This window comes from Boleophthalmus pectinirostris, unplaced genomic scaffold, assembly GCF_026225935.1.
Source record: "Boleophthalmus pectinirostris isolate CB_2022bp ecotype Guang Dong unplaced genomic scaffold, ASM2622593v1 HiC_scaffold_10, whole genome shotgun sequence".
Lineage (NCBI taxonomy): Eukaryota > Metazoa > Chordata > Actinopteri > Gobiiformes > Gobiidae > Boleophthalmus > Boleophthalmus pectinirostris.
This window is the reverse complement of record NW_026570971.1, coordinates 35,302,119-35,317,063: the sequence shown is the minus strand read 5'-3', so window position 1 is coordinate 35,317,063 and position 14,945 is coordinate 35,302,119. Positions and strand designations below refer to the sequence as shown.

General features: G+C 37.0%; 1 protein-coding gene across 1 annotated transcript in view; it reads right to left on the bottom strand.

Moving 5' to 3' along the window:
• LOC110159977 (otoferlin-like) overlaps window positions 1-7,552 on the bottom strand; it is a 35,346-nt gene extending 27,794 nt beyond the window's left edge. The window contains exons 1-12 of the mRNA XM_055157109.1: window positions 7,507-7,552; window positions 5,555-5,681; window positions 4,974-5,028; window positions 4,721-4,852; window positions 4,308-4,370; window positions 4,143-4,227; window positions 3,592-3,751; window positions 2,970-3,156; window positions 2,442-2,628; window positions 1,617-1,840; window positions 548-656; window positions 34-208 (exon numbers count right to left, since the gene is read on the bottom strand). Coding sequence (XP_055013084.1) covers window positions 34-208; window positions 548-656; window positions 1,617-1,840; window positions 2,442-2,628; window positions 2,970-3,156; window positions 3,592-3,751; window positions 4,143-4,227; window positions 4,308-4,370; window positions 4,721-4,852; window positions 4,974-5,028; window positions 5,555-5,681; window positions 7,507-7,552 — 1,550 coding nt within the window. The remainder of the gene's footprint in view (window positions 1-33; window positions 209-547; window positions 657-1,616; window positions 1,841-2,441; window positions 2,629-2,969; window positions 3,157-3,591; window positions 3,752-4,142; window positions 4,228-4,307; window positions 4,371-4,720; window positions 4,853-4,973; window positions 5,029-5,554; window positions 5,682-7,506) is intronic.
• Between the last annotated feature and the right edge of the window lie 7,393 nt (window positions 7,553-14,945).

Here is a 14,945-nt window from a genome sequence, read left to right as displayed (position 1 = left end):
ACTTTAAGTCTATGACATAAACTCTTTTCCGACCTGTCTGTTATGACGGGCTTCATCGGTGGAGTCACAGACACAGACTGAAAATCTCCGTCGTCTTCGATCTCTTCGTCGCTCGATTGATGGATCAGCTCCGTCTCCTCCTCGTCTCCGTCTTTTTTACCTTTGGATTTAGGCTGGATCATGCTGTCTGCCTCGTTTCCATAGTAACCTGGACAATCCCATGTATTTCATTCAGTTAGCACAATTGATATGGCAATTAACAACTCAAAACGAAATTCCATCAAGCGGAAATCCAAGAATAGCAGATATTTTAGAGAAGTGAATAAAGCAGGATATTGTCAGAACTGTGACTACTAATTCATCATTGTGATTTAATGCAAAAATACATCAAATTAAAATGAACATTGAATTGTTGTTTAGTAAGTATGCGTAATTACAATATTGAGTATAATGTGTACAAGAAAGTGCAGTTACTGAAGAAAAGGAACAGATTGTTAAGATAAGGTTAAGATTTAAGATGATACTTCTGTCCTACAGGTGAACTTACCTATAGTGACTTCAAAGTTGATGGGTTTGTCTCCGATTTTTCTGTCGATCATTGTGGCCTCGAGGAAAGCTCCGAACAGGAAAAACTCCTCAACTTTCCCAGTGGCCGTCTGTGAGCAAAATAGGAAGTATTATTTTACTGACTTTAATGTCCATGTAATACCACAAATGTCCAGGAGGAGTCTGGGGTCAATTTGAAGAAGGGAGAAAAAAAGCTCCTCTTGTTTCTGTTGTATATACTGTGGGACATTAGATAAAGCAATAACATCTCCATAGAGACCAGAAAAGTTGCATAATGTACCTTTAAATGTGGACTGTTAATGTTAAAGGTGCATTGTGTTACGCAGTGCAACTTTAAAGGAAACACATAATGCATTTCAAGTGTTTGTATTTGTATATATGGATAAGTACTGGTGTTTAAATTCATCAGATGAGCTGCTCAGTGAGAAGTGAGTCCCGGGGGCATATTACCATTGCATTAATATTGTATGTTTTTACATTGTCGCCAACAAACAGAGTAAATAATTCAGCAGGTGGTCTAAATAAAGGGGATCAATAATGTACAAGTGTCTGTGTACAATGAACCACAGGAGACGGCACTGTTAAAGGATCATTTACAAGACATGACAAAAGGTTTTAGTTACTACGAAGTCATAACCTATATTTTGGTTTATTCATGGGCTTTTAATTGTTAATATAGAATTACTGGTTCATTGAATTATATCTGCTACACTGTCCTGAAAATTTTTAAGGTAATGATGTAAGCCAGAGGAAACCCACCCAGACACAGAGAGAACATGCAAACTGCACAAAGAAATGGCTTTTTGTTGAGGCTTTTTGTTGAGCAGGCAAACCACTCTGCAGCCAAAGGTGAAGCTCTCAAACAAACATGGTGACACCTACAGATGTACTTCAGCCTATGTTTGTGAAAATACAAACACTTTTGTTTTCAGAAAAAGTACAGAGGGAATCACTTTGTACATTTGTGGGCAGAAAGATGTGTATGCTTTTCTCTCCACTGGGTCTAACCAAGTTTGAGCACCACTTTAAATCACACTTGTAGTACCCACCTCGGAGATGTTGGGTATCCCTTCGACCTGGACCTCAGTGGAGCTGGTGACCTCTGGGGAGGACACGTCCAGGATCTCCACCCCTAGAGAGATGAGGAGCCTGGCCCTGAAGGAGGCGCCCTCCCCCAGCCCCTCGTTCAACTCCTGGTACTCGTCCATCAGGGAGTAAGTGCGAGTGGAGCCGTACATGTTCACCCAGGCCGGACCCAGTGTAGGGAGGAAACCTGAGGGAAGAAGGACATTTTTAGAATAAAACTATAACATATGTAGATCATGGTTTATATTTTGTTCATTGTGTAATGCAATATTTACTTGATTTAGGAGATGTATTATTATTGTTTGGCCCTTTTGTGACCCTAGCCGTTTGGGACAACAGATGGAAATGAACCTTTGGCTATAATTTGTCATGTTTACATTCATGTTGTATCATGTCTGTATATGCACTGCTCCAACCAAATAAATAAATAAATGACATTTTACTGGAAAATGATGGAATTAAAAGTGTTAAATATGGGTAAAGTCATACTTAAGCATGCTTAATCAGCATTTCTTCAGTTGAGGCTCTATAAATCACATTACCTGTGGTATACCCCAGGGCTCAGTACTTGGGTCAAGTTTATTTCTATTGCACAAAAATAATTTATCCTATCTCTCAAGAAAACTATTATATTGTTATCAGATAATACAACCATCCTATGTTCAAGGAGAGACCTGCATAAGCTGACAGCTGAGGTAGCTACAGAACTTGAGTTGTTAAAACAATGGTTCAACAAACAACAAACACAACATATATATATATTTATGTCAAGTGAATATAAGTACTACCTTTGTCTCCATCATTGGAGATCTTCCTCAGGTCCAGGAAGTGTGTCCCGATGGCGACGTCGTTCACTTTGTCTGAGTCTCGTATTTGGACCTTCATTCTTTTGCACAAAGGAGGAAACATCTCAGTGAAGACAATCTGCTCGTTCCAGATGGGCTCATAACAGCTCTTCTGCACTGACGTCTTCCCCTGTGGACACGTAATACACTTCATTCATATTACTGAAAAATATATGTCACAATATGTAAGTCACAACTGTCGGGAAAACTTTTATTCACTTAAATCCACTTTATTTTCCCCATAAAACAACAGAACCCAAACACCTCCTGGTTATAAGTGCACTCTACTTACACCATCTGAGGCACTGCTTCAGTAGTTGCAATGGTTTCACTAACACTAAATATTCTACACACAGTACATAAGTAACTTATTCATTGATGTAAATAGTTGTTTTCCTGTAGTCAAATAGTTTTTAATGTATTTTGCATTTTCTATGTGTAATTTTGCAGTAGTCCTTCAGTGTGACTGACCTTCTGCCCTGCAAACTGCACTTGAACATAAGGATCCACCAGGTCCTTGTTTTCTCCTATAAAAGCCTTCTTCACGTTGGCCATGATGCTCTGGTTCATTCGGGGCAGACCCTCGGCTCTGTAGATCTTCAGGTAATATCGAGCCCACTGTCTCTCGGCTGGAACGCCCTCTGGGATCAACAGATTTCTGAAAATACACAAGAACACTCTTTATTATAATCTTGATGTATTTAATGATGTATGAGTCGTGGTGTGCTGTTTTTCCTCTTTTACTAAGCTTTCTGGGTAAGGCAAGATCCCCTCAGGAAAAAACATTTCATCCATCGAAGTAATGCTGAAATTACACTTTGTATTTTAAGTGCTACATTTGATGTAATTCTTATTCAAAATCAAAATGTACAAGTGTGACAAACACATTTATATCCATGCAGGGACAATAAAGTAACTAGCTGAAAGCTCAAAAAAGACAGTTTTGCATATTATGTGTTTCATATCGTAATTTGGAGTTCTTTAAATTAAAATGATTTATAAGATTCAGTTTTTCTTATTTCAGGTGACCTTTTTGTGGCATTTCTAATCCTTTTTTTCTCTCAGGATACATTTGAGTCTCAGTGTTTCCTACCCCTCTATGTCGTCCTCGTCTGATTCGTTGGCCTTGTGTGGAGTTTTGATGGTGTCTCCTTTGGCGACCACAGCGACATCACACTTCACGTAACCTTTGCAGCCTGCAGTGATGTCATCAGGGTCCGACAACAGCGCCCACTTGTGGTAGAACTGGTGCTCTGCAGAAAATAAAACTTGGTCAATTTTTATCTGTATTGATTTGACTCGTTTGGCAAAGATAGATAAATAATAATAATTATAGTTCTCAGTGATTCCACATTTGAGTGTAACTCACAATTCAGTGTTAAAGGTGCACTATGTAACTTTTCCAAAAGCTGTATGTCTCTCCATGGAGATTAAATGTTTCACAGTATGGCATATATTGCATTTATTCCATTTCAGTCCAATAATGTGCATAGATTTTTGGAGATAGCTACATTTTATACTGTGGAAGATTATAGGCAAAGTAATAAGAGCTCCATGGAGACAAGCAGGTGGCAAACCCTTATCAGTAAAGTTCCAGAATACAGCTTTAATTAGTGATGTTGTTATGAACCATTTGTGACTCACCAGGCTGAGAGTAAATTGTGCCAACGTCTAATTTGAAAGTCCCGACCAGTGTCCCACTACGCAGCAGGTTTTTGGAGTGGATCACCTGAAAGAATAAAGATAAATTATAGATTTTTAAAACTCAAATTTGTGCTTTGATTCATTTGTACAAAGAGAATTACTTACAGATAACTTGATAATTTTGTCAAACATAACTTCAGGTGGGACGTGGAAGTCAAATACAAAATACTGAAAAGAAAAAGAGAAGAGAAAAAAATACACTTAATACATTTTAAGACTGCAGATTTGGGTATATATGTTTCCATTGTGAATATGATTTGCACACTGGGTTTTGGAGAATCTTAATAAAAATTTTACAGTGCCAACATCATGATAGGAAATAAAATTCAAGCTACATTAACCACTGACGAAATATGAAAACGTTCTCCACTAAAGCAAATCCCCATAACATTTTCAGTTAGCCTAATATAAAGCCAATGGAGATTTTAAGATGCTAAATGTTAATAACTTATAAGTTCTTTGAAAAGTATTCTGACACTACAGAGTGATAAACCTGACAGGCCTGGTTCTGCCCTCACCTCGTTGTAATAGGGGCAGTTGGTGGACTCTTTCATGGAGGTGTATTTCTTGTCTTCTCCGATCTCGACACAAACCATTGGATCCATGTTGAGACCGATCAGCTGCCGCGCCTCGATCACCGTCACACTCACCTGCAGAAAGGGGTTTGGGAATTATGTGTTGTCAACATGCAGTCTACAATTACGTTACACTGCTTAAACACATTTCAATACTTGTATTATTGTTTACAGAAAAAGTGCCTGTTGTTCTTACTTGGTAATCCACCGGTCGTCCAGAACTGGGCTCCATCTTTATGTCTGGTTTGGATCTAAAAGAATGAAAGAAAAAATTTTCAGAGTGAATGCCCAGATGTCTTGTTCTTCATTAGTCCAGGTTTTGGGCAGGCACAATGGTTCCTAAAATGAAGCCCCAGTTTCCTGCATCAGTCCTAAGATAAATCTTTATCTACTTAGATCTGAGGTACCTATTTTCACACCACAGAAGGAGGACATTTTTAATTAGCCTTTAGCTCTCACAGACTCTTTGGCACGTTATTATTATCCTTGTGCATTCATTTTTCTGCCTTGTGCACGGATTTAAAATAACTTTTTTCAGATGGCAACATGAAACTGGGGTGACCTGCCCAAGCACAGCCACTGTGCTGCTTTTAACTCTATTATTATGCAGACAGCGCGCAGTGGTGTCATTTAGACACAAAGTGCTGGAAGGAATTGTATCTGGGTTAAAACTTCACAGTGTGAATGGCTAAATATGTGGCAATCCCAACAAGAAAAAAGGAGATGTTATACAAAAAGATTGATTTAAAAAAGGATCACATTTGAAGTGCATCTCACCTCTTGTTGGAGACATTGGTGGTTACCGCGGTGACGGAGGCCAGAGAGATGGTGTCTGGGTCTGGACCTCCTCCCATGAACGAGCCCAGTCTGTCCAGGTTCTCTGTCTCCAAGATGGCTGGCTCATCTGTGGAGAAAAAAGAGAAGAAATTCAGACTCGTTTTAGTGAATGTTCTGAAATGTGATTCTTGTATTAGTTTGTCAGTTCATATTTAATAGTCATGGTCATAGTCATAGTCAATTCTTCTGGACGTGTTTAAAATGTGAACTTTGAACAAAATCTTATTGTTAAAGCATAAATTGCAAAACTAATTACAATTGCAATGCTTGTCAGAAAAGTCACAATTAAGAGATTTTTCCCAGTTGGTTCAGACCTACCATCTTCTACCATCAGCATCTGTGCTGAACAAAGTCTTAAACATGTCTAACCTAGAGACCAATGCAGAACTAAACCAGGACTAAACCACAAGTTAAAACACATCCCTAAACCATGACCTATTTTTGCCAGAAAAAAAACAAGGCTACTGTCTAGTACGTTTAGGTTAGGGCTGGGAATCATTAAGAAGTTGCTGATACAATACATACCTCGATGGATAGTCCACAATATGATACATTAAAACTCTGCAATTAATCAAATTTTAATTGCGATTTCGATTTGTATGCTAAACAATCTCCAAACTCATATAATCATGTTAAAACGATTTGTTATAAAGCGTAACAAAGTTTATTTTGGGATATTTTTTTAATATAAGTAAGTATATTTATTTTATTTTTTTAATATAGAGATTGTAGAACAGTTAAATATATGGTTTATTTTGGATACATTTATGTTTTTCAATGCCTTATTTCTTGTTCAAAACATATTTTATACATTTTATGTTTTATATATTGCAAAACTGCTCTAAGGCACAGATTTTTTTAGAATATATTTATTTTCCATTTGAAAGTTTTGCGTAAATTAGAAAAAGTAAAGTGTAAAGTGATTTTTGTTGTTGTTTTTTTGTTGTTTTTTTTTGAGAGAGAGAAATGCTGAATAAATGTATGTAACAAAAAAATATGCTTCAAACTAAAAAATAATCGGTTGAATAATTGTGATTTTAATATTGACCAAAATAATCATAATTATTTTTTCCATAACTGAGCAGCCCTACGATACATATCTTGATACAGTGCACTTTTAATTCGATACAGTATATCTCAAATCGATTTGATATGGTTCAATAAAAATAAAGTCTAAATCATGCCTGTGATACTAAAAGTCTTTGTTAAACCACTTCTTGTGCAAAGTTCATATGAAACACAAACATTTTAATCCTCAAAACAGTGAAAATGTCAAATGTGTCGCATAAACGAGTTTCCTTCCTCTAAACAAACAACAAACCTGTAGTCCTGTAACAAAATACTTTAGTAAAATATACCAAAAAATACTCTCTCAGCAGCCCACTATATCAATACTGTATCATCACATTAAACAATATGCTATGTTGATATTTAAATATTTTTGCACAGTCCTAGTTTAGGTTAGCAACTCGTCAGTATAGGTATATTTTATAATAGTACAGTCAGTCAGTCTTTTGTCCCAGAATATTATTACATCATGACATTACATATACGGGCAGTAAAATGAGCATAAATGTCACCATAAACATTAGCATTTAGCGCACAGACCGACCCCCATTAGCCTACTTACTTTAGCATTAGCTTCCATAGCCTTTAGCTTAAGCTCTTCTTAAAACCTCCTCAGTGGTTACATTTCTTTTGAGAAGATTTGTTTCATTGTAATAGTTTGTCTTAAAAGTAAATGATTTCATATAATTTAGTTAATAAAGTAAACAAAGTCTCCCCCTGAAAGTTTACATAGTGTAACTTGAGCTGCACTTCCTGCTTCTTCTTGGCCTGACTTTGTGGCAGCCATCTTTGTTTAGTGTAGTGTTTTTCTGTGTCACTGATACCTCCTCCTTTGTCCTCCTTGTGCCCACGGTGCTTACTGCGCTTCATGCTTCACGAGCTCCTTTCAGCTGGAAAACACACACAGCACTTTAAACTTATTACTTAAAATACAACTAAACAAATGTATGAAATCAAATAAAGCTTTCACAACAAACAAGGAACTAATCAGCATTTAGAAAAGGGTCAGGTTTATGTAGGGTTGTTGTGTAACAATAACTGAAATGTTGTGATATCGTATCGTCGTGAGCCATCACAATTACACAGAATTACAGTTCTCTTTGCTTACATTCTTTGTTATGGTAGAGCATCAACTAAAAAAGCCAAGGGAACTACATAGACCATGATCCTTTGCTTCATTTCAGCACAAACAGTATGTAGAAATGATGTTATTAGGCACTTTTAAATCTTAGTTCTTTGGATGATGACAGAAAAGACAGACCAAAGGACTGTCAAGGCATTTTAAAAGGAAAACAATAACATATTCACAATTCTGTTAGCCTCTCCACAAAATATCGCAATAAATGAAAATATTGTATTCAGGGATTTGGATATTGTTACATCCCTAGTGACCAGGCATCCCTATTTCCCCAGGATGGTCCCAGTTTTGAGCCTGTGTCCCCTGTTCCAGCTCATTTATCCAAAACCAGTGATTTGTCCCAGTTTTATACAAGAAATGTCTCAGGTGTCGCGATTTTTGACCTATCGGATCGCTGCCAACAGTAAAGAGAGACATAAACTTGTCATTTGTTGAGGTAAAATACAGAATACAGAAGCTGATTAAAATAACCAAAACACAAAATGTAACATAATTATACTGACTCCCGTGTTGGTCATGAATCGGCCGAGTGCAGCACAATTTTCATTTCACAATTTTATTATTACCATCCACCACAAACCAGGGGTATCACAGATTCTTTTGAGATGGGTGCAAAAAAAAAAAAAAAAAAAGTCTATAAACTTTTGTTAATCTGCAAATTTTGTGTGGTTAGAAAAAACATTTTTGCCAGACACATGGGCTACATCTTATGGTCTTGCAGTCATGTGCCGTCACTTTGGTTCTAGTTGCTAATGTAAACAAATGCAAACTGCAAAGGAACTTTGCATTAACTGCTGAATTATCAGTGTATAAGTAATTTTACATTATTTTGAGCTTTCAATCCTTAGATTATAAACAGCCTGTGCTTTTAATTCTGTAAAAAGTCATAAAAAGTCATTGGATAAATGAAGTATCTATTGGCTATGTTGCTGATTCCCCTGATATCTGCTCTGATGTTTGTTAGCAAAAAATATAAGCAAGATCGTGGTCATAAGATCCATCATTTGTAGATTTGTTATCTAAAAACAAAACAAACAAACAAAAAAACATACAATTTCTGATATTTTACAGAATGGAGATGCAATAATAGGAGTTCATACTAAAAGTGGGTTATGTCTCCTATTCCAAACCTTCACAGAGTCCTTAGTTATGCCACTTCCACATTAGGAGACATTAGGAAACATTTAAGTTTAATCAACATCCATTAACATTACAACATTAACATCCTTACACAAAACCTATTAAACACTTCAGTTACATTTAAGGTGCATTATATGCATTATCTAACATTTCTGGAGAGTGGATCCACCAACTATTTGTCTACATGGAAATTAGAGAAGCTTTAAGACTATTAAGAAGCTGCCGATACAATACATACCTCGATACATAGGCCAAAATACAACACATATTCCGATGCAGTGCACTTTCGGTTCGATATGATATATTTCAAATCGATTTGACACGCTTCAGTTGTGCAAATTTCATATGAAACACAAACATTTAAATCATCAAAACTGTGAAAATGTCAAATATGTCGCATAAACAAGTTTCCTTCCTCTAAACACGCAAAATAATTAAGTAAAAATATTCCAAAAAATACTTTTGTCGATATATCGATAAAGCAGTCCATGATATCCATACTGTATCATCACATTAAGTGATAAGATATATCGATATTTTGATATTTATGCACAACCCTACCTGTAATAATATCAATGTTATAATGCTGTTCAACAGAAATTTACCTCTTGTTATGTTTTGTTTCATTCACACATGTCTGCATTATTAGTCTGTCTACATCTCCAAAGCTCAAAATGCTCTGCTCCACCTTGTGATGTCATGTAGTGGTAGTTTTTAAGTGAACAGCTCCTTTTATCTTTAGTTCAGTAGAAATGTGCAATTCCAGGGCTGAAATGATCCAAATGATTCTAGTGAAGGTGTTTGGAGTTTAAAAACACAGTGGAGCATTTCCTGTATTACCACATGACATCATAAGGTGGAACAGTGTTTTCTGTTTGAGAGAAGAACTCAGCATAAGTCTCCAAGGTTTGTATGTTAAACATGTGTGAACGAAAGAAAGCACAACTCCAAGTCTGTTTGTGATGAGGAAACTATAGAACATAGATCAGAAAACAGAGTCATCAGGGCCCTTTAATGCACCAACCTTTATCTCTTTATTTACTTTTTTTTTTTTGACTAAAACATGAAACCTCAAACCACTGCCATCCCTGAGTAAATACAACATCATTTCATTGCACACACTTATCTATTCTAAAGCTTTTGGTCAATTTAACAAACATTACTTTTCAATGCTGTTTGAGACGTGCACTAGGCCACACCCAGGGCCTATCCAAACCAAACAGGCCTATCCAAACCAAACAGGCCTATCCAAACAGGCCTCTCAATAATTTAACCACTGTGACCTTCATACATCAATTAACACGGATAAGTTTCAGCTCCTTTGTGAAAAATAATACACTCTAATAATTATTCTGAGCGCACTCGATAAAGGCACACATTTATCATGAACGATTCTGCACGTACTGAACGAAAGTTAAGATATAAGACGGACTGAAGTTACTATGAGAAAGTGTTACTACTGGTATATCATTTTGTACTGACAGAAGCAGAAAGTACTCATTTAGTAAAAGTACTGTTTCAAATGTATTTATAGAGAAGTCTGTATGAATTCGGACATTGACATATATAAATTTTGCTTAATTTTAACAAAAAAAGGAGCAAAAACTAAAGACCTAAAACTAAAACAATACAATAAGTTAAAAATACTCATCTGCCCTGTTTAGTAAAAGTATTGTTACTTCAATATATTTAAACTGAGGTAGTAGTCAGCAATAATATTTCAGTTAATCTAAGGGGGAAGTGCACAGCAATATTTTCTCTATACCTCTCTATATTTTTACTACAAGTTCAATGGCTACTACTACTACTACTACCACTACTTCTACTACTACTACTACTACTACTACTACTACTACTACTGCTACTACAAACAACAAAAAAATCTTCTTATAATGCTTTTCTCCTATACTCAAACTACAAATAAGCACTTGTATCTAGGCTACTACTAGTACTACTGCTACTACTACAGCTAATACTACAGCTACTACTACTACTACTACTACTACAGACAAAAAATATAATGCTTTTCTCCTATACTCAAACTACAAATAAGCACTTGTATATAGGCTACTACTAGTACTACTGCTACTACTACAGCTAATACTACAGCTACTACTACTACTACCACTACTACTACTACTACAGACAAAAAATATAATGCTTTTCTCCTATACTGAAACTACAAATAAGAACATGTATATAGGCATACTACTACTACTACTACTACTACTACTACTACTACTACTACTACTACTACTACTACTACTACTACTACTACTACTATCTATACTACTCCTGCAAACAATCAAAAAAAATCATCTTAAATGTGTTTTTCTCCTACACTCAAAGTATAAATAAATGTATGTATCTAGGTACTTTACAGTCCTGCATATTCAAAACATTGCTATTTTGAAATGTGTTAAAATATTTCTTTCAGAACTTCAAATTTTCGAAAATATGTAATTGAAGTTATGAAAACCACTGTTAAACACACCAGGTATCCACATTCTGAAAGCCTGTTACTGTATCAGCTTACATCTTTAACATTACAGAGACTATATCACTGACAGTACATTATACAAGACCTCTTATGCCAGCTGTGCCCGATCTCTGTGGAGGTTTTATTCACGTCACAACATTGCAGAATCTCCATAGTTTAAACTGAACTGGAGACAGGTCAGAATCTCAGGTGGAGTTTTCTGTGTAACTGTCAGATTGCAGATTTGACCTGGTTTATGGTTCATGTCTGTGTAATTCCTGAGCCTGTCCACATGAAACAAAAACTGGCACAAAGTTCAGCGTCTTCTCTGTCACAATAAATAAACAACAGCTTCAGAAAGTGGTGCCATTACTCAAAACCTAAAGACGTGATGTTGTCTGATGAAAGAACTTAAAACCAAGATTAATTTGACAAGCTCTGGAGCTAAACTCAGAGAAATAATGAGAAGGTGCAACATTTGGTGATTTCTTTCAAATGGAGTGAATCTCACATAGAACTTTAAAAGACCCTGCCCTCCATTTGAAATTATGACATCAGCAAATTCTAAAACATGAACCCAATCTATATCTACAATCTATTGATTACAATAATCAAGTGAACTCACCACAACAGAACCAGGGTCCTCTTTCTCTCCTTGTTTTTCTCCTTTTGGACTTTTCTGTGAGTTCTGGTTCCTCTTTTACGCTGACATATTTCCTTCAGCGTCGTGACTCAAACTTCAGAGGAGCGTTGGGTCCGAAAAGCGCAGGTCTGGTCTGGGACAGGAGATGGACTCAAGTGAAGTGACACCAGCATCAATAAAGAATGAGCTGAACCTGAGACTGGTAACTATAACTAGGCCTCGCTGAGGGACAACGCTGTGAACAAAGGAAAGCAGGAGGCTATTGGGGAAGGGACGAGAAATGTACAAGTTTATAAATGACGCTGTTTAAGATGGGCATAGTTTTATGAACAAACAGCAGTACAAGAGTTTATACTGTTCCACAGTATGGTTCTAAATGTTTCTATCTCCATGGAGACCAGTAGGTGATGCCACCAGACCTATAGTTTCAGGTCAGATCTATGGAAAGGCGTCAACTTCAGCACTTTATGAGGTTCCTGAGCTCATTCTTCATAAGAATGTACTTATGTGCAAAAACATCTGCTGCACAAATGCAAGAAAATGATGCTTAATAGCATATTGTGGAACCTTCCAGGCACATCAATTAGATCTCCAGGGAGATAAGCATGTTGCAAAACACCTTCCAGAAAAGTTACATAGTGCAGCAGGAGGCCCTGCCCCCTTTTCCATGGAGATGTTATGGCTTTTCCTGGAATGCTCCACAATATTAAACATATCCACGTGAAAGTAAAAGAGTGATGTCACCTCATCAAGGTTTTTTTTATTAATCAAAGCGCCTTATTGAATATACACAAAATAATAACAATCATAAAACTGTATAAACTATAACTATAGAATAACAACAAATAATAATCAGCATTGTGAAAGATGTTTTCAACTAGACATTTTATTGATCCACAAGGAAATTTAAGTTTTGTTGCAGCAAAAGTGTGCAAGAGACCAGCTGTATGTGTGATGCAGGAGAAGTTTATTTACCTTCAGTAATACAAGGGGACTTGAAAAGTGAACAATATGATTTCAGAAGTGAACAGTTTGATCTCTGAGTGTTGTCTATACTTCCAGGAGAGGAGGTTTATACTGGAGCTGTAGTGAGACTGTAAGGCTCTGGTTAGACAATATTATTTTAGATAATGGAAGATGAAAGTGTAAATATGACTCCTGTGAGGCAATGTCAAACTGAAAAATGTAAGCATAAAAGACTTATCCTGCCTGTTTTAATGGATGTAAGAGTCCAGGAGTCTCCACAAGAAAACTTACATAAAACACTTTCAAACATGTCAATATTCTGATAGTTGAGTGTCTCAGCAGGACGCTGCTTAAACAATGATAGATGGAGGTCACATGTGATACGGTGACAGTTTGACAGAGGAGCAGATGGTCACAGACTCAAAATGTCTGAAGGAGCTGAAGATGGCTCCTGATGAATGTTTAATCAGAGGAGCAGTGACCGGTGCTCGCTCCTTCTGTCGCAGATTAAACTAAGCACAATACAGTCAGCTTTACTTCAGCTCACTCACATTTACACCTCCACAAGTCTGTGCTATAACGTGGTCACCCAAACCCACTTTCAGGTTGGTGGTTTAATCCCTGTTACTGACATTGCATACTGCTGTTGTGTCCTTTGGCAAGACTCTTAACCTTTTTTTTTCTGATCTTTGATGCCATACTTTGAAATGTTATGAGTCAGGTTTGTGGAGATGCAAGCCCATTCAGAGTCTTTCACTACCACTGTCTTTTTCATGGATTTTCTTTCTCTCTCTCTCTCTCTCTCTCTCTTTTTTTTCAATAAAAGTTACATACTGTGGCTTTAAATCTCAACCATTTCAAGATCTCTTTCAGCACATTTCTGTTGGACCCTCAAAATATCTTCTAGTCATTGTTATCAGGACCCTCCCAAAACACACTAAGACACATATTTTTTCATATGCGGCCCACCTGTGCTCTGTATCTAAGAGTTTTCCTCACTTGTGTCAGCCTGAGCCTTTGTTGCTTGTTGCGGTACACTTCTCCTCATGAATTAGCCATGGGGGAGTCTGCAGCAGAGGCTAAAGTGTCCTCTCTCCAATGGAACAAGGCCGTGAATAATGAATGGAGCTGAGCCGGCGTTACCGTGGCACCTGATTAGACCTGATCAGCCTCTACAGACAGAAAGAGCAGAAGAAGAACAAAGGGACAGACAGAGGGACACACAGAGAGGGGCTGAGCTGTGGGTGCAGAACAGGGTTACTGTGTCAAATTTTACAGTTATTATATTATGAATTTGATGAAAACGTGAATAAAAAATCCTGCTCTTGATGCACTGACCCATAGTTTGGCAGTGTGGTTCCTGCTCTCACAGATGAATTACCTCCAGTGAGAAGCACACGCTTTGCCAAACCTTTACAAAGACGAGTGGATCTGGAGCTGTGTCCAGTCTCCCTGATTTCAGAGGGTGTGATTGACAGGTGGATTAACCAATCACACATCAAAAACAAACATGGCAGCTCACACGTTAAAAAAAGGAGAAAAATCTACATAAAGGTAAAAGTACAAAAGCCAAACTAAGAATAGGTTTTCTAGACTGACATAAAAACAGTTTCACGTGCCCTGCAAAACAGCTTTTGGTTAAAACTACTACTTCATCCCAATCATGGACTATGGAGATCCACATTAAACTCATTTTTATCACAAAGCCTCTGTTTTGTCACAGGTGTTTAACTTTTACCACCATCTCTGCACTTTCCTCCTGGTGAAGTGTTCCTCTCTCCACACCCGCACACACACACACACTGTTATTGTTCATTTACAAATGTTTCATTGAGGGGTCATCAAACTCAGGCCCGCGGGCTGACTCAGGCCCTCCACACCTTAAATATTACTTACC